This window comes from Nylanderia fulva, unplaced genomic scaffold, assembly GCF_048542155.1.
Source record: "Nylanderia fulva isolate GAGA-0341 unplaced genomic scaffold, ASM4854215v1 Scaffold3, whole genome shotgun sequence".
Taxonomy (NCBI): domain Eukaryota; kingdom Metazoa; phylum Arthropoda; class Insecta; order Hymenoptera; family Formicidae; genus Nylanderia; species Nylanderia fulva.
This window is the reverse complement of record NW_028190368.1, coordinates 2,207,795-2,235,149: the sequence shown is the minus strand read 5'-3', so window position 1 is coordinate 2,235,149 and position 27,355 is coordinate 2,207,795. Positions and strand designations below refer to the sequence as shown.

General features: G+C 32.7%; 1 protein-coding gene and 5 non-coding genes across 8 annotated transcripts; 3 read left to right on the top strand and 3 right to left on the bottom strand.

The window, feature by feature from the left end:
- Positions 1-844: 844 nt before the first annotated feature.
- Vmat (Vesicular monoamine transporter) lies at positions 845-24,464 on the top strand. Of its 3 annotated transcripts, none has more exons than XM_085484425.1 (12): positions 845-1,095; positions 12,176-12,314; positions 13,941-14,153; positions 14,470-14,626; positions 14,959-15,101; positions 15,634-15,816; positions 16,102-16,203; positions 16,279-16,453; positions 16,699-16,750; positions 17,203-17,386; positions 17,839-17,972; positions 18,048-24,464. In XM_085484425.1, the coding sequence occupies exons 2-12, from the start codon at positions 12,218-12,220 to the stop codon at positions 18,114-18,116; spliced, it is 1,509 nt and encodes a 502-aa protein (XP_085340551.1). In that variant the 5' UTR covers positions 845-1,095; positions 12,176-12,217; the 3' UTR covers positions 18,117-24,464. The 3 variants fall into 3 exon arrangements, with proteins under 3 accessions (XP_085340551.1, XP_029154986.1, XP_085340549.1); XM_029299153.2 differs by having other exon boundaries at positions 12,176-12,318; XM_085484423.1 differs by lacking the exon at positions 845-1,095 and adding an exon at positions 6,411-6,493 and having other exon boundaries at positions 12,176-12,318.
- TRNAA-CGC (transfer RNA alanine (anticodon CGC)) lies at positions 13,606-13,677 on the bottom strand. The gene has a single exon. It is a non-coding gene; the product is annotated as a tRNA-Ala (tRNA).
- TRNAG-GCC (transfer RNA glycine (anticodon GCC)) lies at positions 15,202-15,272 on the top strand. Its single transcript has one exon. It is a non-coding gene; the product is annotated as a tRNA-Gly (tRNA).
- On the bottom strand, positions 15,487-15,557 carry TRNAG-GCC (transfer RNA glycine (anticodon GCC)). Its single transcript has one exon. It is a non-coding gene; the product is annotated as a tRNA-Gly (tRNA).
- On the top strand, positions 16,568-16,640 carry TRNAK-UUU (transfer RNA lysine (anticodon UUU)). Its single transcript has one exon. It is a non-coding gene; the product is annotated as a tRNA-Lys (tRNA).
- TRNAG-GCC (transfer RNA glycine (anticodon GCC)) lies at positions 17,532-17,602 on the bottom strand. The gene has a single exon. It is a non-coding gene; the product is annotated as a tRNA-Gly (tRNA).
- Positions 24,465-27,355: the final 2,891 nt, after the last annotated feature.

Below are 27,355 nucleotides of genomic sequence, written 5' to 3'. Positions count from 1 at the left end.
TATAAGACGCGAGCATCTTATTTTTTTTTTTTTTTTTATAAACTTATTCGTGTTGTACTCGATATAAAGTCAAAGTTTGAGAATAAGTCAAATCTGAAACTCTTAAATAAACGAGGTTCTAAATAGACTCTTTCTTTTAAATATTCAACATGGGACCTCGATTCATTATATTTTTGGCATAGCCAAAGAACGAAAGCAGATTATTTTAAAGATTATTTTCACGCAGCATCGTAAATCATTTCGACGATAAAGTAACATACTATATAAAGTCGATCTTCTATGGTCTCTGCATTGATATGAAAAAAAGGGAAAAATGAAAAGCTGCATATATAGGTAATGTCAATTCCGTTGAAAACTGACAGATTCGAAAAGAGGTGGAGAATGATGATGTAGAGACAATAGCGCCTCGGGGGCGTCGACAGTCGCCTCGATGGAGGGAGACGAATGACCAGAATAATGTTGAAATGGGCCACGCGAAAGAGAGGAACTCACCGTATAACTCTAGAGTGGGGAGAACGCGAAAGAGAGGGACATACATATATCATAGAAATTTTATTATATTTTGGATAAAGAGAAGAGTTCGAAAAAAAGGGGAACGAGAGCCGTCGTAGAAAAGAAAGTGTTATACATATTCGTGCTGAATTGGGTGTGAATGGGCGTGTGATTTGCTCTTTGTATTGTACGCGCATGTGTGTGAAACACAGAGGAAGAGAGAGAGAGGGAGGTGTACAGAGGGTGGCAGGAGAAAGGGAGAGAGAACGAGGGACGAAGGGGTGAAAAGCGCGGAACCCAGTGACCATGCGCCCTGCCGGCTGCTGGGGGCTTCTGGATCTTTTCGTGGATCAAGAAGAGAACATCGAAGAAGCACGGGAGACGCAGACGGTGGTAGGCAGAGAGAGCGACGGCTCCGCGCCGGCACGAGCGAGGTGAGATGCGCCCTTATCGCCCTTATCGCTCTCAATCGTCCGTACAATTACCATCGTTGGGGTGCCCCGACGCTCCTCGTCAGCCGAGCCGCGATCTCGACGGCTAGCAACGATAGCGGCGATACAGGATCGGAGAACGCTCGCTCCACGGCAGGACCGACCGACCCCGGTGAGTACAAATTATAAAATTTATCCAACAAAGAGTGATGGCAAAAAAGACTTGTTTTTTTTTTGCCCATTTTGGGGAGTGGAATTTTTCGACCTCAAATTTCAAACTTTTTTTTATGCCAAACAACGTACTATGATGAGACATTAATCCCAGGGAAATTTCAAGATTAGCATATAGGCACGGTTCCGGAGATATGAAGAAGTGAAAGTGATAGTTTCTCATACATCCTGATGACTAGAAATCATCACTCTCACCCCCTTGTATCTCCGGAACCGTGCCTATGCTCATCTTGAAATTTTACTTAAATTAATGTTTCATGTAATAGTACTATTTGCTATGAAAAAAATTTGAAATTCAAGATCCAAAAATTTGCCATCACTCTTTTGAATATATATATATATATATATATATATATATATTTTTTTCTCGTGGAATTGACAAACTCGCGACTATGTCTATAAAATAAAATCATAGTATAGAATTTCTATTATCCCAATTGAAGTTTCAGGGAAACTCGCAGATAATTGTATCTCCCTCTTAAAGGGATTGTGAAAAAATGGTTAATTATTACATTCTGTAAAAATTAACTTATTCTATAATGAAAATTTATTAACGCATTTTATGATCAGATTAACGAAACAATTAAACAGTGTTTGAAGACGGCGAGATAATTTTATTTTGTTTGTTCGACGTGTGTGTTTTTTTTATTCTGTATTTATTTCGTTTCGCGCGACGCAAACCGTCTGAACACGTAGGAACGTAGATTTCATCGTGAGAAATACGATGACGATTTACGGTCTATGTACACGATTTATTGGATGAAGTATTCTTTCGCTCGATTCGTATAACCATCGACGCGCCGCTTTATCACTTAACGCAACGTGCTAGCAAGCGTGAAAGAATTACTATCCTTGCTTTAAACAGACTGGATATAAGAAAATTAAAGATCTTTGTTAAGAAACAAAAATATTATATAATATCTCTGAATTATTCACTCTTTGACGTGTGTTAAAATGAAAAAAAATCCTTAGACATAAATAATGATTTTTTCTCCCAAATATTATGTCTCATTTACTTAAAAATGGTAGAGATTATAGGATTTAATTGACCATGTAAACGATTTTTACTACTGTTAAATGTTAATTAATAATTAACATTGTAATATTGCTCGACATCTAATTATTATACATCATTTAAATAAGTTAATACGCATTACTAATTAAAACAGATACCTATATCATTGACAGATATATTATTGATTATAATGAATAAATGATCTATATAATGACACTGCCATAAGTTTCAGTATAAGTTATTAGTGATAAATTTATCTACATATATATAATCAGTAATTTTTGTCAATGCTTTTTTGACAAATTTATCTTTAAAAGAATTTAAAACACGAAGCGTATTAAAGAATTTCTTGTAAATTGTTCAAGTATTATAGAATATAATTAAAATAGATAATCTACGTTATTAAATTATAGTATTTTCCATTTAATCAACGTTAGATGATTAATTCCTTAACAGACAATTTAAAGTGCCCGATTTTAAAGAAGCAGGATAAGAAAAAAAATGAAAATTGATCGCGCACCTGATTTGTGTACCGTAAATTGATGAGATACGCGTCGATACCGTCGGTCATCTAGGGCCACTACGTCAACGTGTTAGGCAGTATTATTCAGCTGCCAGATTCGTTCGCGGAGTCTTCAGACTCGTTAACACGTCAGCGAGGTGTCCGGAACACTTTTGCTGTCTCTTAGTCCGCGTAATACCAGATTTCCTGATAGTGATCCGCGGGCATAGAACAAACGCCCTCATTTCCACGTGTCATCCGCAGTCTCTCGCGTTGATCTTTCTCGGCGAGTTCGCGTCAAAGCGCGCTCGAGGGATCGAGAGGGTCGGCGAAGGGTAAATTGCAGAAGACACGAGGTTCTCGCGCGAATCGCCAGAGTCGTTTTCCCGTAAAACCGTCATTTCACGTAAAACACGTCTTCTCCTCGCGTTTCTAGCTCGAAATTGAACGCTCAATCGCTTATGGGAATCGTCATTTTTTGACAAGCAGGGCGAACCAAGTCTTATTGCGTTCTAAATCGCGAAACTTGGAAAGATGGCGCGTCTTAAAGCAAAATAAACTCGCGAAGGGCGAGAGACGAGAAGACGATACCCTCATCGTCTCTCGTCGCCTGAAACAGGAACAGCCAGGTGGATGGGTTGGGATTGCAACCTCGTAAGGTTAATAGAGTGATCGGTAACAAGGTTATAAAGCAATCTGCATAACCCTGTCCAGTACTTTACCCGACCTACCGGTTTCACGTTACTACGGGCGGTGTCGTAATTACTGCCCCTAATGCGATTACCGGATCGACAAGACCGGTAACCGAGGAACACTCTCTGCGAGATCTTTTTCTGGTTTTTAATGGCTTTTCATTTTTCTCTTCTAATAATTCTTTCTCTCGGAAAAATCATAATTGAATAGAAAATATAAAGTCGATACGCGTTCATCGTTTTTTTTTGCTTTTAAGTGCAACTGTTTTTTTACGTTTTACTGGAAAAAAGTGTTAATCCAAAACAATATCACTATTAAATATATCTCTTAACATAATCTCTCATATTAGCATATTTCGAGGTGTAAATCTAAATAGATGACTAGGTATTAAATACTATTAAATTATATAAAAATTGTACAGATAAAAGACTGAAGTGTGATATATGTAAACATGTAAAGTAATCAAACCAGAAAGAGATGTAACTTTATACATAAAAGAAAAAATAATAATATAGAATACATTTTTTTATTTAAAGGTTTCCATTTTTGATAAAATTAAATTCAAATATTGCAAGATATTTTAAATAATATTTAGAGATTATATATGTGTATATATAATTTTACAATTTTAAATAAATATATAGCAATAAAGCAAACGGATCATGTATTGAATTATTCGCGATTCATCTGATTTGGCTGAGACTTATCAGGAAAGAAGCGATAGGCGGAATAGCGGTAAATTCATTTACGCACGATCGAAGACGTAATTTTATTTCCAGAGGATTCCGTCTCTGACCTCGCATCTCGTCTAAAGTCTCGTTTCACGGCTATCTGAGTTTGATTTACATCCGATACCTTTCTCGCATTTCGACACGTACCGGGAAAAAACGTAACACATTACCTGTATTACCGAATCACCTTTAATTTTGCGAGCAACTAAATTGAAATTTACCTATGAAGTGGCGCGAAATCTCTTTTTTCCCACATATACACACGCGTTATTCTTTCAATCTCATTTATGAGATTTTCAAGATTGTGACGATTAATTTTATAAAAAATCTTTTCTATTTTTTCTTTTTATTAAATATTTCAATGCAAATGTTGTCTCGTAAAAAATAACGTATAACAACATTGTAAGAATATGTAATATATGTATTGATAAAAAATATTTCCTTTGCAGAGACATGTACCCTTATAAAAAGGATATAAAGTCGATAATCAAATCTAGATAACATGATTTCATTGAACGACGAAATACGTCGTGCGATTTATTCCTAATCTACTCTATTGCTAAAATGATTTGATTGTTTCTTTATTAAAAGTTGCGCAAAAAATAGCGAGTAGAAATGCACGAGAAATGTGTCCAGTCTGTAAAAGTGATTTTTATTCGATAAAAAACATAAATCGGATATACCGCCATAAGTTGAATCGAGACGATAAATTGGTTCCCTCATTCAGCCGATTATGAAACACGATTTTCTTCTTTTAATCTGAAATTCTACGTTTTTCTAACGATAATCAGCCAAAGTACCTAATAGATTAATTTTGACGTTTTCAACGATGAAATTTATTTATATAAAATTATCTGACAATTTATAACAATTAATACTTATATTATATTCTGTATCTGTTTTAAAAGAGAGAAAAAAATTGGCAAAATATAGTTCAAATAATGCGATTGAAAATTATTCGATATTATTCAAGTGTATCACTAACAAGATAATGAAATAATATACGTAAAATTTAAATGTATTACAAACTGCTTTTATTTCTAAAAGATAAAGCGATATTATTGTGTTTAAACGTATATATTATTTATTAGACATTTTTTTATTACTGCGGTAAAATACGGTGATAAATAATTGTCCTAAGAAATGTCATCAATTAAAATAGACACATTAAAATACAAAAGATATACATACATACGTTTAATCTTATATGAATATGCATTCTCGCATAATAATTATACAGAGTGTCTCAGAAATTTCTTTCAATTCTTTATGTAATAAGTTCGAATATTTTCTTATAAAAGTTAAAATGAACTTCTAGAACTGTCACATTAATTTAATTTTAGATTAAATCTGTGCGTCAAAGTAAGTACTTTTAAAATCATCTTATAATATTAATATTTTCTTATCTACTGATACATTTAAAGTTTAATTTGATAATTTCATGAAAATCGGAAAATTTACATTGAAATATCCATTTTTTCGATGTATCAATAATGTAAGAAAAACAAACAACTCTTTTTTAGAGCATCCTATATAAAATATCTACTTAGCAAATATTCCATCTTACGATGATTCTCCTTTGCATAACCGTCTTTAATTGGATAGATGATGCCATTGTTATAATTTAACCAGCAGTTTGCCGCGACACGAGGCACAAGTCATCTGCGAGACGAGTGTGTAAAGTTTCGTCATTAAAAAATGTGCGTGTAATTTGCAATATACTCTGTGCCTAATGTGCCGAAACAAATACAATTTGCCGCGATATTATTATATAATAATGACGACGTAATTGAATCAAAATATCGGCACTGCAACAAATATTATATGTATATTGATCGTCCGTAAAAAAAAAAAAAAAAAAAAAAAAAAAAAAAAATCGTGTTTGTGCGCTCCGCGACGCGATAGATCCGCGTTAATATTTACTCGAAGTTATAATTTTGTTGCGCAAAGTTCGAGATGTATTCCTGAATCGGGACCATACTGTGTCATACATATATACGATCGGACCGACGGAACTTCGTAACACAGTGATTTTATACGGAGGTAACGTGATTTCGCGACGAGACGTAATTCGCTTATCATGCAATATCGCACGGCAAAGAGAGGAGCCAGCACCGTCTTCGACATAATTGCTCTGGGTTACGATAAAACGTCAGTGAGACATGGCAAAGAGAGTATAATAACGGGATTATCACGTGTGACGTGTAAAAAACTTGGTTGACACTCGAAAAAGGCTCTTACACAGTCGAGCTTTTATAAGAATTTAAAAAATTTTCTATATTATTTTATAAATCAAATTGTGCTAATTAAAGCGACAGATTATACGAAGCAGGAAATTGTACGTGTCGCGCAGCTTCCAGATATCGAGGAGTGATTTTTCTTCAAAGAGAGGAAACGTGTATGTTGATTGGAAGTACGAAGAGATTGTATCTCTCAAATTGCTTTTATAGACAACAGTAAAGATACCGAAATCTCGTAGTTCGGTCGTTGACCTACTTGTTGAGACGCAGAGCAACAGTTTGCTCTTTAAGTTATCTGCATCTCCCTCTATTCGCATTTCCATTGTCTTCTCCATTCAAAGCCTCTTACCGATTGAAAACCTTTGTCTTATTCTCATAATTAATCTATACTTATTTCTTGGCTACTTTTTTCCTCATCAGAAATTTCGACATATAATTACGCTATTACTACTTAAGTGAGCTACTTAATTTAAAATTATGTGAAAACGTATTTTAAATGTGACATTTTTAATAAAAGTAAAAATGTTAAAAATTTTTCGTATTATAAATCGATTGATTAATTCTAATACTAAATCAGAGTATTATCAAATAAGGAAATGTTTCAATAGTATCGTACTAAGGAAGATCGACACCAAGTTTATCAAAGAATCTGTGAATCACGCCAAGTCGAAAGATAGAGACCCAGGTAGAGCGAGACGTAACAACCCGAACTAATTGGTTCTTAAAGTAGAAACTAACCCTACGCAGACTGTAACTTTGTATGGAACAGCAAGAGAAACTGATTAAAGGACTGCTCCCTTCCAGTTCTCATCTTTAACTTAACTCTGCCATTGTATCCATAAGAATCAATCTAATAACCGTAATTAAGATCAGACTCGAATAATATAATAATAACTACGAAAATACACAGTGAGATGCAACAATAACTTTACAACATGACAGAATAAACCAATGCACGAAAATATATTATATTAAATAAATTATTATTATAGAAATTTTTACTATATTTGTGTATGTAGAAATTATTAAATATCGAGAGAATAATTAATATCTTTGTTTCAAGCAATTTATATATTTTTAAAAGTTGGTTGTTTCTAGCATTTTTTTAAGTCAACAAATATAATATATATTCGTTAATTAATTAATAATTTAGTAGAAAATTTATATACATACAGCTGTTTATGAAAATTGCAATACCTGAAGGCACTCCATAAATAAGGAATAATATAATATTAGTTGTGTTGCAATTTTCACAAACAGCAGTGTATATATTCTTCTGCTAAATTATTAACTAAAAAATGAGCGAATATAGATTAGTTAAATAAATTTTTTTTAAATATTTTGCATCATATATCTATCAAGTTATTATTATTAATATATCAGATACGCGCTAAACACAAAATTTCTACTAAAAAATACACTGTAAAATTCCTCAACAATGGGTAGATTAAATAAATTCCTGAATCCCTCCGTTTAACCCTTCAGTCGCGCGGAAATAAGTTCACTTCCAAGGCGTGCGATTGTGGACCGACGACAGGAGACTAGCTATTTCCTTTATTATATGAAAAATCCCGTCGCGATCGCGAGCGAAAACGGCCAGCCGCACGTGAGAGAGATGAGTGGTCACGTTTTACAATAAATTCCACGCACTGACGGCCGACACGACTTTTCTATTAGCTGAAACGACGAAAAACTTTGGACCAATTGAACTCGTATAGCGTAATCACGTAACACATCGCGTCGACCTGGGTGTTGTTACCCCGTCGTATCAATGACGCACATGCGAGTCGACATAACGAGCCTCGAGATGAATCGGCAGATTCCCCGCGCCACCACTTCATCAAGCGTCCGTTGCCGAGAGAAGCTGTCAATCGCAAAACCGTCATCCCCCGTCAAACCCTTTCAATGACTCGTATCGCTCGTCAACTCGCCTCTTCAGAATCCCACAATCCCACCCCGCTCGAGTCTCCAGTGTACTATTAACTTTACACGCGCGAGCGCTTCGTATATCGAGCCTACAAAACTCAGCTCTCGCATTTTCCGATGTACGATAATCGAGTTTATTAGACAGCGAATTTATTAGATCGCGTTATTTATTATATGTATAATGCACTCCTTACACGGACAAAAATCCATATACTTTTCATATATACATAAAAATTACTTGTTCGAAACTGGAAAAATTACTTAATTATCACTGTAATTTTTTTCTATTATTTTTTAAAGTGAAGATACATACTTATATTAAAATTAATTTTTTTCAGTTATCATTTGTTAACAAAATAAAAAGATACCCCTCTTCCTGGTTCCTTCGTTAATCGGCGACGCATAGTAAACAGTGAAAGAAGTGGTAATAATTTGGTCAACCATATCTGGCTATAAATACTATTTATTAAACTTTACGACGTTTCGGCCATGGGTTTCGGCCCTTATCAAGTGCTATAAACAATTGATATATAATTAAATTAATAATATTACAGATTAATACAAATTAGGTGCTTAAATATTAATATACCAGTGAACAAAGTGTTTATATCTCGCAGCAGGAGCGAGACAGGCGACAAATCGGTCGCCGAAGAAAGAGGATTTCCGTAAGGAACAGAAATGCAGATCGATGCAGAACGCTCTCGATGGGAATAGCCGGTTGATACGCGATACGCTCGACATTCCCTGGCGGGAAAGCTCCGGTACAAACAGGAGACCGGTCTTTCTTGCGGTCATTCTTCGTCGTAATTACCGAGAAGATAAGAGAACGAGGGATGAAGAAGGTCGGGGGTGGGAAAAGGAACGAAAAGGAATCGGAGAAGGGAGAGTCCGATAGAGATATGGCGGAAGGTAGCGGAGCTTATAAGTGGAGAAGGACGAGTGGAAGTGATCTTTTCCGAGAATAATGCGCGGTCCTCGGGGAGTTGGCTTTCAGGAAAATGCTGATTGCTTCCCTTTTCCCCCTCGTACCAATTCTCCATCCGCCTATCCTCCCCCTACCTTTCCACGCTATCAATCTTCGACTTCGTCAGCAGCGGAGATGTATAAGCCTCCCTTCTTCCCCTTGGTGACCATTCTGTTCAGATGCGTGCGAGCGTGCGTCTCTATAGGGCTTCTTCTGCGGTATCGGTCCTTAAACACCCCCTTATCTCGCGTTACCAACCACCTTGATTCCTTTTCGTACGCATACCTCGTAAAAATCGGTCACGGGAATGTGCTCATCGGTCTTATTTGCCTGATGATTCACATGGGGAAAATTTGTGTTTTATTGTTATTAAAAACGGTCCCCGTCAAAATTTTTGTGTTAAATATTTAACACATTCGTGTGATATATTATAAATATATGTTATAGTACTTTATCCGCGATTAATACTTTTTGACAGAAATCAGCTGATAACTGTCAAAAATATTAATTGTGTTTAAAGTATCATAATATATTATTTAAAATGTATTATAATTTTAATTTTCATAACATTATTATTTTAAAATTCAGTTCGCAAATAAACGCTTTATTAATATTTCTTTTTTCGACAGAAATCAGCTGATTAAAGTCAATCAGCATCACGGAGTCTCACATTAAAAATTAATAAGAATTTAAAGATATACACTTTGCTCAAAGTCGTATATATAATTTTAACTTCTTTTTAAAAACTTCGACAATGAATGAAACGATGAATTAATATATTGTTGTGTTAATTAAACTGAAATGTTAAATAATTAAAACAACTGAAAAATAACACCATGTACATATATCTATTTTTAATTTTACACATCTATTAAAATTTACAGGAAAAAAATGTTGATTTTTTATTTTATAATATAACTATGGGGATGATAAAATCTATTTAATACATTTTTACATTAAAACTGTAATTTTACACAAAATTTATTTTTAATTGCTTGTTGCATTTAGTTTGCGTTAAAATATTAACACAGTATTCATGCCTCCATTTAACATATTATGTTAAATTAACACAAAAATTTCTGTGGACCGTTTGAGTTAAATTTAACACAAATTCAACTGTGCTTTTCTTTGAGGAACGCGATAATATGGAGTGTATGAGAGGGAGATATATTTGAATCGTATATTAATTTTTAAATCGAAGAAGACGTGTCCATTGGAGATAATGCATTAAAATAGCATTTAAAATCGCCTTACGCAACTCTTCTTAATAAAAATAAGGTAAAGTACCGTGAACGCGCGAGACAGTCGCTGAGAGTCGCAATAGCCTTTGATGCTTGCCTTTTCAACGGCCGAGCGTGAAAATTAGGTGGGCTAAAAGCGTGGGGTAACCGAGTTATTACGAATAAAAGAGAGAAGAGAGCGAGCATCGCGCGCGCGCGCGGAACGACAGGGCGGTGGAGGGTACTATTAAAAGCCTGTAATTAATGCGGTTAATTGTATTGCGCTAAACGAACGTCGAGTCGATAGCGAGTCGTTCCAGCGAAACGAAACAGAAGTGAGCTTTCTGAAAAACTTTGACAATTAAGATTGCTGTTCTCTCACAATCGTCGAATAAATGTCATATATTATGGAAGGAAATAATTAGCATTAAATGGCGAAAGTGAGAAAATCTTGAAAGCAATTACTTTCCTTTTAGAATGATGCGTTATTCGTTTAGAATGCAATTAAAGAATTATTTTTTATACTGTTCGTTTTTTTTTCCTTAATTCATACACAAAGATTTTTAGAAAATCTGTCCACACTCTATTTCACGAAATAATATTATAATTAAATAATATGTGAATAAATAAATGTTATTCACACATTCTCGCATAAAATTTATCTATATAAAAATTTATAAAAATATAGAACGGAAACCATCGCGAGCGTTCCAAAACCGACACTGAAAGATAAGCGAGTCGAACGATTCAAGAAAGGAAATTGCGAAGAAGTAGATCGTAATTTTGACCACTTTTCACAATTGACAATTTTCAGGGCGAAGACGATTTTATCTTCTCTTAAGGCAGATGCGCCTTTTCCGGCATTCAAACTATTTCCGTCCCGTTCAAGATTTCTCTCAACGGGAAGCGACTCGATTTTATTCCAGAATATTACTTATGATTTAGGCAATAGTACTGAAGAAAGAGAAATGTCTTGTTCTTTTACCATATGTGTCACTATATATATATATGTCTAAACTTTATTATTTTATAAAATAAATATGTATTATGCTTCGATTTTAACACTTATGTAATTCATTGCATTTTCAAAAAAAGAATTTTTTATATATGTAATTATATAAATATTAGGTTGTCGGAAGTCATGACATATTTTTTCTACATTTTTTACTTTTCATGTTTTTCAAAGGTTTTTTTACTTATATACATATATGTATATTAATTATTGTGTATTATAATACGTCATGACTTCTCCGACAACCTAATAATTTATTAAGTAAGTATACTAATTTTCTAAAGAAACATTTCTTTTGACACTCTACTATTTGCGCTACAAAATTAGTGTTCGCAAAACGTCCGATAAAATACACATCTTCAAGCAAAGATCGACAAGTGTGGTTTAACGAAAACCTAACGGGGAAAGGTCCTTCAGGGAGCGTATGCGGTAAAGTGTCAACGCAATACGGGATTCGATTGTTCATCTTCGTGAAAGGACATTTCGTCGGAATCGCTTGGAAAGAAGTCCTGAAATTTTCTTTCTCTCTCTCTCTCTCTCTCTAACTTTCCTCTCTCATTGATTTCTCGTAATTTCTGTTTACCCGCTTCGGATTTCTAGAATAGATAGCTTCCGAGAATAGATTCGAAGTTAGAAAATTTAAAGAGATCTGACGAAATTTTATTACACGTATATATCCCATTTAACATTTCTCATCATCCGCTAATTAATGTTGTAGAACATCAACGGAAGGATAAAATTCGAGAATGGGAGGTGAAGAATGGAGCGGTTGGTTGCAACGATGCCGACAATCTCGGAAACTCGTTCTCGTCATCGTCGCCATCGCTCTGCTGTTGGACAATATGTTGCTAACAACCGTAGGTAAGTTGCCTTGTTTATTACATAGTACACGGCATTAATTAATTACGATTTTTCATATCTTCGATACATTATTAATATATATAGCATACAATATTATTGTTGAATTTTTAAACAGTTTTCGCTATTTTGAGAATTTAAACTTTCATAAAGAAATTTGAATGAATATTTATGCGGAAGCAGCAGCTCTGTTGACAAACCTTTTTATTATTCTTTTTTAAGTTTACCGATTGCATTACAGCAGATTTATGTATATAAGCTGATTTCTCGCTTTTTCTAGCAGCTTCTTCTTTAGTTAGGCTTCGAAGCTGCCTCTTTAGGCCATAAATTTAATTCCAGTGGGTCAAGTACCGAGACCTATTAACTTCACAACTTTCTCTCGACCACGTGGTCCAGTGTATAAGATATACGAGAATGTTCAAAAAAGTTTAAATCATAATAGTAAAAGAGAGACTTATTTAAATGATCAATGTTATAAATGAAAATGTTAATATTGTAGTAGCAAACGTGTAAATGTATGTCCCAGCAAACACAAAGTAACAATTACATAACATCGATGTTATAATTTTCCACTCATTAATATAACCGGAATATAACATGGCTTGTACGTAACAGTTATATTATTGAGTGGGAAATTATAACATTGATGTTATGTAATTGTTACTTTGTGTTTGCTGAGCAATTAATTCATAAAAATGGAAAGGAAATGAAAGAACTCTCTTCTTTTATCGCGATTTTTAATGCTTCCACTTTATCACGGGGTTGATTCAGCTTTTTCGGTTTTTAACGCTATTTTCAGTCCACTCGAACCCTATTGACGGTCACCACTTTTCTTGGTCGCGTGATCTTATGTTTAATTCAGAAAACGTTCGCGTTTATTCCGTACCAGTCTGTGGAACGTATGGACTTTCATGTATCGTGCCACCAATCCGGATAAGTGGTCATGCATTTATGCAACATCGCGTATAGTTCGTGATCGTTACGTACAAATATTCACGAATGTCGTCACACTTATCGAACAAATCGCGAGATCCACTTTCAGTCATTGTATGTATAAATTCTATCAACGAAATGTGTATCGCATAAAATGCTCATTAACACAATAAATGCCAAAGAGTTTCCGTTCACGATCTCATTTTGATAAATTTATTATCTTTCACACATGATATTTAATATACATATCATTGCATTATAAACTTTCGATTCTTTCCTAATTATTACAAAATGTTAATTATTATACCAAAATACAACTCATGAAAAAGTGTCGTCGGCGATAAAAAAAAAGAGGATTGGAGGTGCTGGGATTTGAACCCAGGACTTTCAGCATGCGAAGCAGACACTCTACCACTGAGTTACACCCCCGGCTAATAAAATGTCTTTCAAATATGCTTTAGAAGCATGCCGAGCTATCCTATTTTTATTTTTTACAAAATCCTATATTATACAAAAGAAAAAGGATAATATATTTTCGTATGCAATTGAATAATATTTGATTTTAATGGCAAATTTTCATATGAAAAAAATTAAATATATTTTATTGATTTTTTGTTTTGTAGTCTTATCATTTTGCTTAAATATAATATTGAAAACTATCTTGTATTTTATTTTTTAAAAAATGTTTACAGTTCCAATAATACCGGAATTTCTCTACGACATCAAACATCCTAACGCAACATTAAGCGAGCATCTGGAAGGAAGTCAAACTACAATCTCTACCACCGCATCACCAACAACAACGATAAAAACAACAACGCCAAAATGTCCCTGCGCTCCAAACATATCGGTTCTTCCTCAATTGGAGTTTCTACATCTTACCACCCCTTCTATGGATGCATCGGGTAAAGTATGCTTTACGTTATGTTAATTCAATGAAAAATTTTATTTAAAACATTATATTTATTATATTAAAATGATAGACTCGTAAATTTATTTTTAATCTGCTCTATTGTGGATGCTTTAAAAACAAATCATATATTAGAGAAGATTATATTAAGGCTACATTTATTGATTCAATGAATAAAAAAATATAGAAAATAATATCGCATTTTTACCATTTGGTAGAAGAAAGGGATAGGAGGAAATGCAGACTTTCAACTACAAAATCTTACGACGTACTCAACAAAATGAACATTTTACTAATCTTTTTCATTTTAGAAGTTACTGTAGCCAATCTTACATCGGCGGAAACGAAGGAAAAGGAACAAAGACATCGGGAATTACTAGAAGAGACCGTGGCAGTGGGAATGATGTTCGCTTCAAAAGCTTTTGTTCAATTGTTAGCTAATCCCATAGTTGGACCATTAACTCACAAGTAAGCATCGCATCTTCGCACGATTTTTTTACTCGAAATATATTAGATTGGCAAAAGATAATTTATCTCAAATAAAGTTTTAAAACAAAATTATACGTAATAATTCAAAGAGTAATTTTTATAAATTGAAATAATTATTATTGAAAGCATTTTCTATGCTTCGTAAACAGTTTTTAAATCTCTTTTTAAACAAACTCAAATAATTTTATTTAAAATAGAATTTTATAGAAAAAACAATTTTCTCAGTTTAATTTAATATAATCAAGAGTGTATTATATTAAATGCAATAAAATATGTTGCATTTAATGAGATAAAAATTTATTATTTTTCAGAATCGGATATAGTATACCTATGTTTACCGGATTTATTATCATGTTTCTATCCACGTTGATTTTTGCTTTTGGACGAAGCTACGGTATACTTTTTCTAGCGCGAGCTCTTCAGGGTATCGGTTCGTCATGTTCCAGCGTTTCTGGTAAAATTTATCCCTATCTACCCATATTAATATTATTAAATAATGTTGAAAATTACTTGTGTGTGTGTGTGTTAAAATTATTTCACGTAGTTATACACGAGCATCGGTGGTTCAGTGGTAGAATGCTCGCCTGCCACGCGGGCGGCCCGGGTTCGATTCCCGGCCGATGCATAGTTAATATTTTTGCTAATTTTTGTCTTCAACTATTTGTCAAAAATTTCACCAAGTACTTTAAAAAAAGTCGATAATTTTTCTGACATATAAATCTCATTAAATCTAAGAGTCGATAAAATTTTGACATCTGACAAGATCGAAGCTGTCAACGGGCAGCGGATCCATTAATTACAATACTATGTTGTTTAACAAAAAAAATGATAAAAAGAATTGCATCGGCCGGGAATCGAACCCGGGCCGCCCGCGTGGCAGGCGAGCATTCTACCACTGAACCACCGATGCTGTTACGATCTGTTCGTACTCTTTACATGATTACATATAACACGTTCGTAATATATCATATTCAACTTTCTCTCAGGTATGGGTATGTTAGCGGAGAGGTATCAGGACGACAAAGAACGTGGCAACGCAATGGGTATCGCATTAGGGGGATTGGCCCTAGGGGTTCTTATAGGACCCCCTTTTGGCGGAGTAATGTATGAATTTGTAGGGAAATCTGCCCCCTTCTTAGTGCTTTCCGCATTAGCTCTTGGTGATGGACGTAAGTAAATAAATATACGCACTTATGCAATACGAAATTATGCGTATTGCATTAATTAGATTTGATTTTAAATTATACGCACGTACACAAAATCATATATACAAGTAAATTTAAATTTTATATGCATAAATATATATATAATAAATTTAATAAATATATATTTTTATTCAATATTTTCCCAATAAGATAAGCATATAGAGCATTTATCAAAGAAAAATAATTTAACGCATGTAATTATACGGTTTATGTGATATATGATATAATATTTTTGGTAAATCTTTCAAGTGTTACAGCTTTTGATGCTTCAACCATCTGTCGTGTATACGGAAACGAAACCACCATCGTTAAAGTCCCTCATTACCGATCCTTATATCGTTTTAGCAGCTGGTAGGAAAAAAACATCTCGAGTATAAAATACGACTTATTTTTCAAACAAAAAATATACGATTGCCGATATTTTAGGCGCAATAACGTTCGCGAATATGGGCATCGCTATGTTGGAACCGAGTCTACCAATCTGGATGATGGACACGATGGGCGCGAGTCGCTGGAAACAGGGAGCCACATTTTTACCAGCGAGCATTAGTTACTTGATCGGAACGAATCTTTTCGGCCCCCTTGGACATAAAATGGGCAGGTCAGTTTGATCGACATTATGAAGGTTGCGTCGACAAAAAATTTTGGTGTCTCTTAAATGCTAAAAATCTATCATAATAATAATAAAATCATTAGACGTACTAGAAGATATATCGCCCGGATAGCTCAGTCGGTAGAGCATCAGACTTTTAATCTGAGGGTCCAGGGTTCGAGTCCCTGTTCGGGCGAGATATCTTTTTGTACGATGACTCGAAATGTGTTTATTATATTATGCACTTATTACAGATGGTTAGCCTCTCTGATAGGATTAGTCGTTATTGGTATCTGCTTGATGTGTGTAAGTAAATTATGCTTATCTTATTGGAAAAATAAAATAAATCACCACTTGGAGCATTGCTGTTATTTAATGTAAAAGCAATTAATTGCAAAATTATATAAATCATATAATTATATATAATTATATTGCAAACTATCTCTCTTATTTTGGAAAAATGAAAAAAATTACCACTATATCATTACTATAATTTGTTTAAAAAATTAATCACAAAAATGTATAAATCATATATATATATATATATATATATATATATATATATATATATTGTATAATTAATATATACATAAAATTATATTGCAATTATCTAATGCTGCAAATAATTATGTCGTACGCTATCGATTATGAATCATAGAATTTCGACGAATAACAGCTATATTTGAGTCGTGATTTATTAATAAATCGAAAATTAACTGACCTTATGTCGTATGGAATAATAAATTTCCATTTTTCAGATTCCATTGGCGAGAAGTATCAATCATCTGATCGTACCGAATGCGGGTCTGGGCTTCGCAATCGGCATGGTGGACAGCTCGATGATGCCTCAGCTGGGATACCTGGTGGACATAAGACACACCGCTGTTTATGGAAGTGTTTACGCTATTGGAGACGTGGCATTTTGTCTAGGCTTTGCTATAGGTATGTACATGTATTCGATTTTCGTATCACTTTCATTTATTTAAAAAAACAAAATATATCTTATCCCAACATTAATGCTATAAAAATATGTACCAGTATGTGCCTATATTTTTAATAATATAAAAATTAACAAAAATATTAATTATGCATCGGCCGGGAATCGAACCCGGGCCGCCCGCGTGGCAGGCGAGCATTCTACCACTGAACCACCGATGCTTCTGTTAAGCCTTGAGATTCTATTTGATTAACAGGATCAATAGTATCCTTCGGAAATTCCATATACAATATAATGGTATATAAAAAAAAATTCGAGAAAAAATTAAGAGTAACTTTTTCATCATGTGTCTTTTTTTATTTTATTTTATATGCATACATAGATATCTTGAAAACACGTTTATCGAATAGACATGAGACACTAAATAATCAAATATATTTTTTACTTTGTGTCGCAGGTCCAGCATTAAGCGGAACTTTGGTCAACACTATTGGTTTCGAATGGATGCTTTTTGGTATAGCCTTGTTAAATTTTATTTACGCACCCCTCATGTATTTCCTAAGGGCGCCGCCGAACAAGGAAGAAAAAGAGGTAATATTATTTTAAAAAGAAACAGATTATTTCGATGAATTTATATCGTTAATTTTGAATTTTATCGAATTATAGTCGTTGATAATTGGTGAAAAATCATCTGTACGGTATGTCACCTACCAGAACGAGGAAGAGGACCAATAAAACAGTGATTCTAAATGTTTTCGACGCTACCGATTATTTTATTCTCTTGGCGAGCTATTTTTTCTCTTCTTCTTTTTCTAAAATACGGTAAAAGTAAAAAAGGAGCATTACTTTTGTATTATCTTATTATCTGTATTTATATATATTATTAATTTTTATATATATATACATCTTCAAAAAATTGTTAATGACTAACTAAGATAACAATTTATTCTTCTTTTGGAATATCACATATTTCTTATTCAAAATATTCAAACTTGTTCCAATAAATGATAAGAAGCTACAAACATCGACAATAAGCACAACTGTTGACATGCACTTGAATAACATTTGGCAAACGTACTGTAAAATTATTTCTATAATCGAGTAGAGTTTCCCTAATAAACAGGCGACATTTCTGGAAAAAACGAACGATCTCACTCGAAAAAAAATAGATTTGAAAAAATCGCACAACACCACACTTGGTATTTATAAAAATAATATATACAAACAGATCGCGCTATAAACGTCCGAGAACCCACGGGAGATTTCGCGTTCTCGAATAATTCTGAGACTATATAGCCGTAATGATGGTGGATAATGTTGTGAAAAAAATGTATTTCTGTGTATTCTGCATCATCGATATCTCGATACTTAGTCGAGTATACAAAAGCGTATTATATATCGTATGTAACACAGATGACAAATATAATAATAATAGACTAAAAAGCTAAAATAATGCAAAAATTGCGAAAATGCAAAAAAATTCATTATGCCGTAGCGTGCGATAGCAAGAGATATTATATATTCGATAAACATGTGTTTTCAAGATATCTATATATGCATATAAAATAAAATAAAAAAGACACATGATGAAAAAGTTACTCTTAAATGTAAAAGCTTAGATTCAATGCATACGGTATAAGGCTCGTCGTAAAAATAAGTGCATGAGAAGACATAATGAAAGTACGATTTATGTGAAAAAGTTGCAGACTCAAGAAATATGTAATATAGTAATATTACGATTGATCGAACTGTATGTAAAACGAGACGAGAAAAAATATGATAATCGGGCATCGCGTGATCGGTATATCGATTGCCCAGCTGGTTCTTCAAGATATATAAATCATACGCAAAATTTATTCTTATCAGGAAGAACTGCCCGATTCGGTTTCCCTGAATGGCTGCAGGGAAACCAGCGAAAATGAGACGGTCGGGTGTTTTGAAGTGTTCTTCATTGAACAATGCGGCTGTATTTTGAAATCAAGTATATCTGCATATTTTTATCACGAAAAAAAGAGAAAAAATATGACATTTCATGCGAAACATCTTGGTGCATACGATTTACCGAAGCTCGTCGATCCTATCATAAAAGCGAAATGAAGAAGTATAAGCCGTGAGAGAGCTTGTCGCAAATCCCGAAGCTTCTCGATAAATTCTTCGAGATTACCTTCTGTTTTCCCACGAATTTTTCAACGCATGCCGGAAAGAATATATAGAGAATACCACGGGATTTGTCGCGATAGAAAATAGTACCTAAACTTATAAACTTATAAAATAAAGAATGCTGAAAAATAGAGAGAGAGAGAGAGAGAGTGAGAGAGAAAGAAAGAGAGAGAAAGAGAGAGAGAAAGAACGAGAGAAAGAGAGAGAGAATAAAAGAGTGGAATTTATAGAATAGAATAGAGTAGAATATATAGAATAAAGACCGAGTATGAAGCGTTGACAGAATTTGCGAATTACATGATAAACTCTATGAGGATTCGCGGCGGGAAACTCTAGCTGTGACGATTTATTTGTTCGACAATTGAAAAATCGGTAAAAATCCGTCGATTGAACCCCGTGAAAAAATAGAACGTTCGTAGAAGCAATATAGAAAATAGCGTAGCAACGTATATTATCCATATATTAAACATATTATATATCTATATATGAAATCTATATACGTGTCCATATGGTTGTATCTTCACGTAAATGTTCAATCTGTGAAAAATTGTCGTGTATTTATTACCTATCGGCATCTCGTATATTATTCGTGTACGATCAAGTATCTTATGTACGACGGTGAACAAAAGAAAGTATATACTTGTTGAGATCCTAAGCTACTAGATTCATGAGATATATCTCTCAAGACAGCGATTCATTCTTGATATAATCGCTGATTAAGAGAAATTTGTGATTAGATCATAGCGCGTTTGCTTATTACCTGGACTCATTATCATCTCTAATTGTGAGCGTAGTGCTAAAAAAAAGAAGCGTTAAACAGTGTTATATAAAACGCTGCGAGAGCATATTATATGTAGAAAAATATAGAATGACGTAGAAGTAATCGAGAGTTACAGAGTTTATCTCCATTAACGCCGTGACATGTTCCGGAATTTTGTTGATAATCTCGTCAAAAATCTTAATATAGCTCGTAATAGCTAAACGAATTAATGAATCTCGGGGTTCAAAAGCGATGGAGGAAAGAGCAACTAATTAACATTAATTGCCGGGATTGACTACAGCTTTCCATTGCGGATTCCGATTACACAAGGTGCGTAAGAGAAATTTTTTGCTCACCTACTCCCGGTACGAAACGCGAGTCAATTCGATTTGCGAATTCTTCGTCAACGCTCGCTTCGTCGCGACATACGTATACTTAAAAAAAATATTTATGAGAATCTATATAAAGAAGGTGGCAAAGCACAGACAGGAGATGAGAATGCAAGAAAATCAAGAAAAGTCAAAAAAGTATGCGAATCTTGAAATTCGGGCGATTTTTCGAGCCACGCGAAAAATAACCAATTTTTTATTTATTTATTTCAATTAGTTGCATTCTCGTCTTTATTCCCGTTTTTATTTCCGTTCGTATTATTTATAAATATTTCGTTCTGCACCATATATATGTATATTTATCATGGTTATTATTTTTATTGTTCTTGTTTTGATAATTAATAGTAATATCGATGAGCGATGGTATACTTTACTACTATGGTGATTCGTGGTTATCGCGTGATTTTCAACTATTGTACTATATTGCATATCACACTATATATCGCACAATATATTTGATCAATCTTTCCCTAACTGTAAATATAGTAAAAGTATAACTAACGTTGTCGCCGCTGAGATACCTTAAAAGGATGTTACAACACCGATTTCCTATAACTTCGGTGGATTTAGCCTCGTTTTGGATTTATTTTCCTATGCAATATCATATATAAACATGTATATATGTAGCTATATGTTTGTATGGAGAGACATATACCTCGGTTATATTTATTTAAATAATCATACTTATAGATAAGTAGAAATTATTTATTCACATATATCGTTAAAATTATCAAGTGTTTTTTTTAAATGAATGTTAAAAAATGCAAAATCGAATTTTATTAGAAAAGTATCGAAATTATATACTTTTTTTTTTTTTTTATATTAAAAAACTTGAGCATAGGAAAATATATTTATATCTATACTACGATTATGGTCTTAATCTCTTGCGTTGGAATTTGATAAAATAAATTATACATTAAATAAATGTTATTCTTGACAAAAAAATAAATTAGCATAAAAAACAATGAACTTCTTAATAATCAAATTAATTATATTTAAAACTAAATAAATAAAAACTTGTGTATGACGAATTTTTTGAGCTAATAAATTTCACGATTATCGATAATAATTTTAATACGCAAATTTTAACACTTTCGGTATTACATTATTCCAACACTGCAACAGATTTCTAATTCGAACGGAAGAGATTAACGACGAAAATTGTTCTCTCAATACAAAGAACCTCCACGATTCAGAAAGAAACAGCATTCTTGAACGAATTGTTATACGTAAAAAAATAGACTGTGTTGTATAGGAGTTGTTTCTCATAGAAGGAAGTATACGCGATTATTTGTGTAAAAATCTCTCATGTAAACTACTCAGTCCATATCGACTCGGCCGGCGGCGGCCGAGGCTTATTGTACGAATTGCAGATGCAATCAACATGACTGTGTTAATCGAAGCAAATCGTAAAGAGGAAAAAAAAAAGAAATCTGTAAAGCACGTGTCGCGCCGATAGGCTGCGATTTCGGTCACATGCAACACGTGCTTCCGGCAAATGCAAAATAACGTATATACGATACCAGTCGCACACATAATTATTGTTACCTGACAAACGATTCGTGTGACCATAATTAATTCACCGCTACTTTGCTTAATACTTTGCGGAAGGCACGCTAAAATTCCTAGCCATGGCTATATCAACTCTGCCATGTGAATAGATTTTACGAAAGATAGTCGATCTCAAAAAAATATTGGATTTATTTCTCTTGCATTTTTAATTTTATAAATTTCCATATTAATCAATTTGTTCTCTCTATATATTCTCTAATTAAATAATAAAATAATTATATAATAATGAGTAAACATATACACACTATAATAAAATCTTTTTATTTCATAGCATTGCATATTTAATTATAATACTAATAACTTATTTTACATATAAAAATATATAGAGAAATTATATTTGACTTTGTGAAGAGCATAGATATACAAAATTGTAATTAATATATTGAAAAGAAATGAGAATAAAAATTTTATTCATTTATTTTAATTTTAATCATCTTAAACTGATGTTCATTTTTTAAAAAATGCAAAATTATGCAGCTTTTGAATTTGACACGATAAATTGTTATAAATTTCTTTTAATTCACATAATTTTTCAATGTATGCGTGGACGGTCACGAAAAAAGGTAAAATTGCGTAAAGACACGTGCAAGTATCGTCGTGCGTTATTCGATTGCCATCGTTTACAACGATGCTTCCATACTGGGTGTGTTAAAAGAAAAAAAAGAGACGAATTTTAGCAAACTATTCGTTGGCGGCTGCTATTGTGAACAGACAATAAGCAATAAAAAAAGTGCAAAACCTTCCCCACATTCGAAGGGACCGATCGATCGTTCACAGTAGGAAAATTTGTTTTCTTGTTAAAAACGGTTGCCGTTAAAATTTTTGTGTTAAATATTTAACACATTCATGTGTTAATTTAATATATTGCTGTTGTGTTAATTAAACTTAATTATTAAATTATTAAAACAACTGAAAAAAGATATAAAAAAATAACACAATGTGCATCTATTTTTAACTTTATACAATAAATAATTCTGTTTTATTAGTAACAAAATTTATCTATTAAAATTTACAGGAAAAAATGTTGATTTTTTATTTTATAATATAAGTGGGGATGATAAAATCTAAAATTAACATATTTTTAGTTAATTTTTAGCTATGTTAACTTAACACAAAACTGATTTTAAATTACTTAAAGTTTTGCATTTATTTTGTGTGAAAATATTAACACAGTATTTGTGTCGTCATTTAACATATCCATATTATGTTAAATTAACACAAAAGTTTCTATGGACCGTTTGGGATATCTGTTAAATTTAACACAAATTTTTCAACTGTGTTATTTCGTTAGGAATGGCAAACGACGAAAACATTTGGCGAATATCAATCGACGATAATGATACATTGTTATAAATGAATAACGAAATCGATGGGTTCGCGCCGGTTTGGATCTCGATTATATAACTCGAATTTCTTTGTTAAGGAAGGTATTGGACGACGCTTGTGTATGTATTTATCGTTATATATTATAGTTTCGGCAGCCTCTCGCGTTTATCGTAAAATCGCAGTCTATAAGAGTACCTATTATATTTAACGTCGTATCATTATATCGTAGATATTTAACAAGCTGGTGTATGGGTCCGATTTTCTCATGCCTGTGTAATAATCAAGATAAAAAAAGAAGAGATTTAGACGACGAGTCTCATCTTGTAGAGAGTATTTCTTATTGTTAATTTAAGAGTTATTATACATGATTGTGCGATTTGAAATCAAGAAAGATACTCGTATAATAATTAAACTTTCTTCTTGAAATAAAGAAGAAGCTCGATCAAAAAATGAGAGGGAGGGAAAACCATATTTGTTTATATATTTTTACATGTTAAAATACTATATAATGCCGGCTCCGAAAAATCGCCATCGAATTTCGCTGTATAAGGTTGTATTTGAATTGTTAACGCTTGTGTAAGAGACATGTGACGCTGCTATTACAACCAAACGACTTCTATATATAAATATATATATATATAAAAGTTAAAAGGATACCAAAATAAAAATGGTCTGGAAATATTATACATATATTATTGATGGATCGTACGAAATTAATATATAATAAGTGAAAGTATTCACGACAGAGAAAACAGTAACAAACTTGTTGTAAACTATTTAATGTTTATTCTGACGTCTATATGTGTCTAATGTGTGTTTACGTGTATATGAGAAGATACATTGTGTCGAATAAATATAAGCTGAATGATCTCTAAACTATATTTTTTTCAATAATTATCTTTACGTTTATAATGCTCAATAAATCGATTATACGTATATAAAAAGATATAAGATATTGCTATAGATTCTGTGTATTATACACATAACACACACATCGAGCAATTATATCTTTTTATTTCTTTTAAAATAAATTTATTATACAATATATAATACATGTATATAATATTATATGTAATAAATTTAAATAGTACTTATTGAAATTTTATGAAGTAAAAAAGCAGTAAAATATTAAACTTAACATATTTTTAAATATATATTTTATAAATAATATATATATATATGTCAAGTTTAATATTTTATTGTCTTTTTTAAAAATTCAAAAAATTTTAATATTATTTAAAGCTCGAGTCACAGTAAAAGTTAATCAAAAATAACTATTCAAATCTAACAATTTTTTAAATATCCTTTTAATCAATCTTAACTACAAGAATTATCCCAAATATTTTTAAAAAATTCACATGTTTTATAGAAATTTAAGGTACGTTCGCTTTAAGATCGATATCGATCTATCTCCGTTTAAAGGCTTAAGCGGAGAGCACACACTCTTGCATAAGCGCATAAGCATATGCATAAGAAATTCGATTGGTTGAATTTCTTATGCATACGTTTATAGACCAATCAAGATTCTCATGTTTACGCTTATGCACCTATGCAAAAGTAGTGCTTCCCGCATTACTCGAACTTAGAAATATCGCGCAGTCAGCTATGTGAATCTAGCATCTGCCTTTCAAAAATTTAATTTTTTAATGTGGAAAATGATAGTATGTCGTTTGTAGTTGTTTATTGTAACAATAATATCATTTGTAGTCAATTAGAAAATTAAAAAATTAAAAAATTAAAATAATAAACAGCGCCCGACTTTAAGATATTTCAAACCCGATTGCATAGTCTTTTTTAGAATAATTTGTAGATGTAGTGATTTTCGTTTCATATGTAATAGCACGGTTTAGAAATTGAAATTGTTTAAATAAATTGTCAAAAGTGATTTTTGTCTATTTTAAAGATTTTGTAATTTAAACGATTATAAAAAGACTGCGCAATTTGAGCTATCTTAATGTCGGATGCGAGTCATTTTTCTAATTTTTTAATTTTTTAATTGATGTAATTACAAACAAAATTATTGTTACTACATACCATTACAAATGAAATGCTATCATTTTCTGTATAAAAAAATTAATTTTAAAAAGTCGGGTGTTAAGTTTAGTTTAAATCGTATCATTATTGAATTAGTTAAAAATTTTTACAATTCTTATTTATACGCATATATCATATTAAAAAGAAACACAATTTATATAATATTATAAAAATAATAAATTAATTCTAAGAATACTTCATAATCATTCCATATATTATATCTGATAATTATACTATTAGGTATACTATACAATATAATATATTGCGATCATAAGAATCATACTTATTTCTCATCATATTTAAGTTATAACTAGAACAACAATTCTCAAAATTTTCTCTGAAAATTTTTGTATTTTTTTAATTTCATTTTTTTAAATAGATAAAATAAATAATTTTTCTGTTTTATAATGTATAAATAATTTTGAAAATTTAATTCGGATTATAAAATAATGAATATATATATACTATTTTCTAATTTAAATATTCTTATAGCAACAATGCTGCACATCTTATATTTCAAATATTGTTTTGATTACGTGTAATCTGCATCCATAAATTATTTTAGGAACCTCAATAAGAGGTATGATATATAATTATAGAGAAACAGAACATTTTAATAGCCACATCAAGTGCACCGGTAGCATAAATATTGTTAACCTACATGAGCCAAATTTAAAACACTTTTATTTCCATTCGCTCTTTAAATAAATAGTTGCAGCTATTTTATGTCATAATTTTTTTTCTATTTCTAAATTATAAATATGGAAACGCAATATAATTTTTTATTACATTCCTAATAACAATCAATCGTATTATTTTCCGAACAATGTAACATAAACAAAAAATGAACTTACATTGCGTTGAGTCGATTATCTACACCTCTCTGCTTTAATATATCCGCTTTAATGTTCCACTGCTACTCTGCTATAATCCCATATGGTTTGGCACTGATCACTGCACTGTTTTCTTTTATATTTGCAATAATTATTTACCGCACTTCACTACACACAGATGCACTTCGAAATAAACGGACGATACAAAAAAATAAGACCACTCGCGAATGTATTCGGCACTTTCGATCACGTTCGATATCGCATTCGCGAATAAAAATACGAACAAAATATCTGTTGAAAAAATATACTTTTCCGATTCCGGGTAAACGAGCGTCCGAATATTAATCACATTAAACGCATCGAAATGCCCTTAAATTAATTCGTGACATCGCACTGCCATCTCCCGGCGCGCCGCGTCTTTCCGTGACATCGCGAAGTGAGCGGAATTCAACGGAGCGACACTTGCGCTCCACCGACCGGATAGTCTCGGTAGCTCAGTATCTCAAGCAACAGCCTTCACTCGCCCACAATTTGAATCGCCGACTTTGATGAATTCGCGCGCTTCTCGGACACTTTCTCCGATACTCGGGCACTCCTGGAGATGCTCGAGCATTCGCGGAACTCCTCGTCAAGCGGACAATGTCGAAATACCGCACGAGAGTCACTGTACATATCAAAATACAAACGAAAACAATATCTTAAGCGATAGTCCCTCTCCTCCTGCCCCTCTAACTGACTAATTCCTCTAGACCTCTGGACATTTGTCGACGCCGAGATACTCTTCGCGGCGATAAAGAACACTCGCGAAGCTCTCTGGCGGGCGAATAGCACCGAAATACGCGCAAAAATCACGGCGGAACGTCCTTCCCCCTGCCCCCCACCCATCAATTCTCGCGATTC

What these genes read in the sequence shown, in the direction of transcription:
- Vmat (XM_029299153.2), top strand. Translation starts at nt 12,204, where the DNA reads ATGGGAGGTGAAGAATGGAGCGGTTGGTTGCAACGATGCCGACAATCT. An exon ending in GTTGGACCATTAACTCACAA is followed by an intron (nt 14,627 to 14,958) that starts GTAAGCATCGCA and finishes ATTATTTTTCAG; the next exon opens with AATCGGATATAGTATACCTA. An exon ending in TTATATCGTTTTAGCAGCTG is followed by an intron (nt 16,204 to 16,278) that starts GTAGGAAAAAAA and finishes CCGATATTTTAG; the next exon opens with GCGCAATAACGTTCGCGAAT.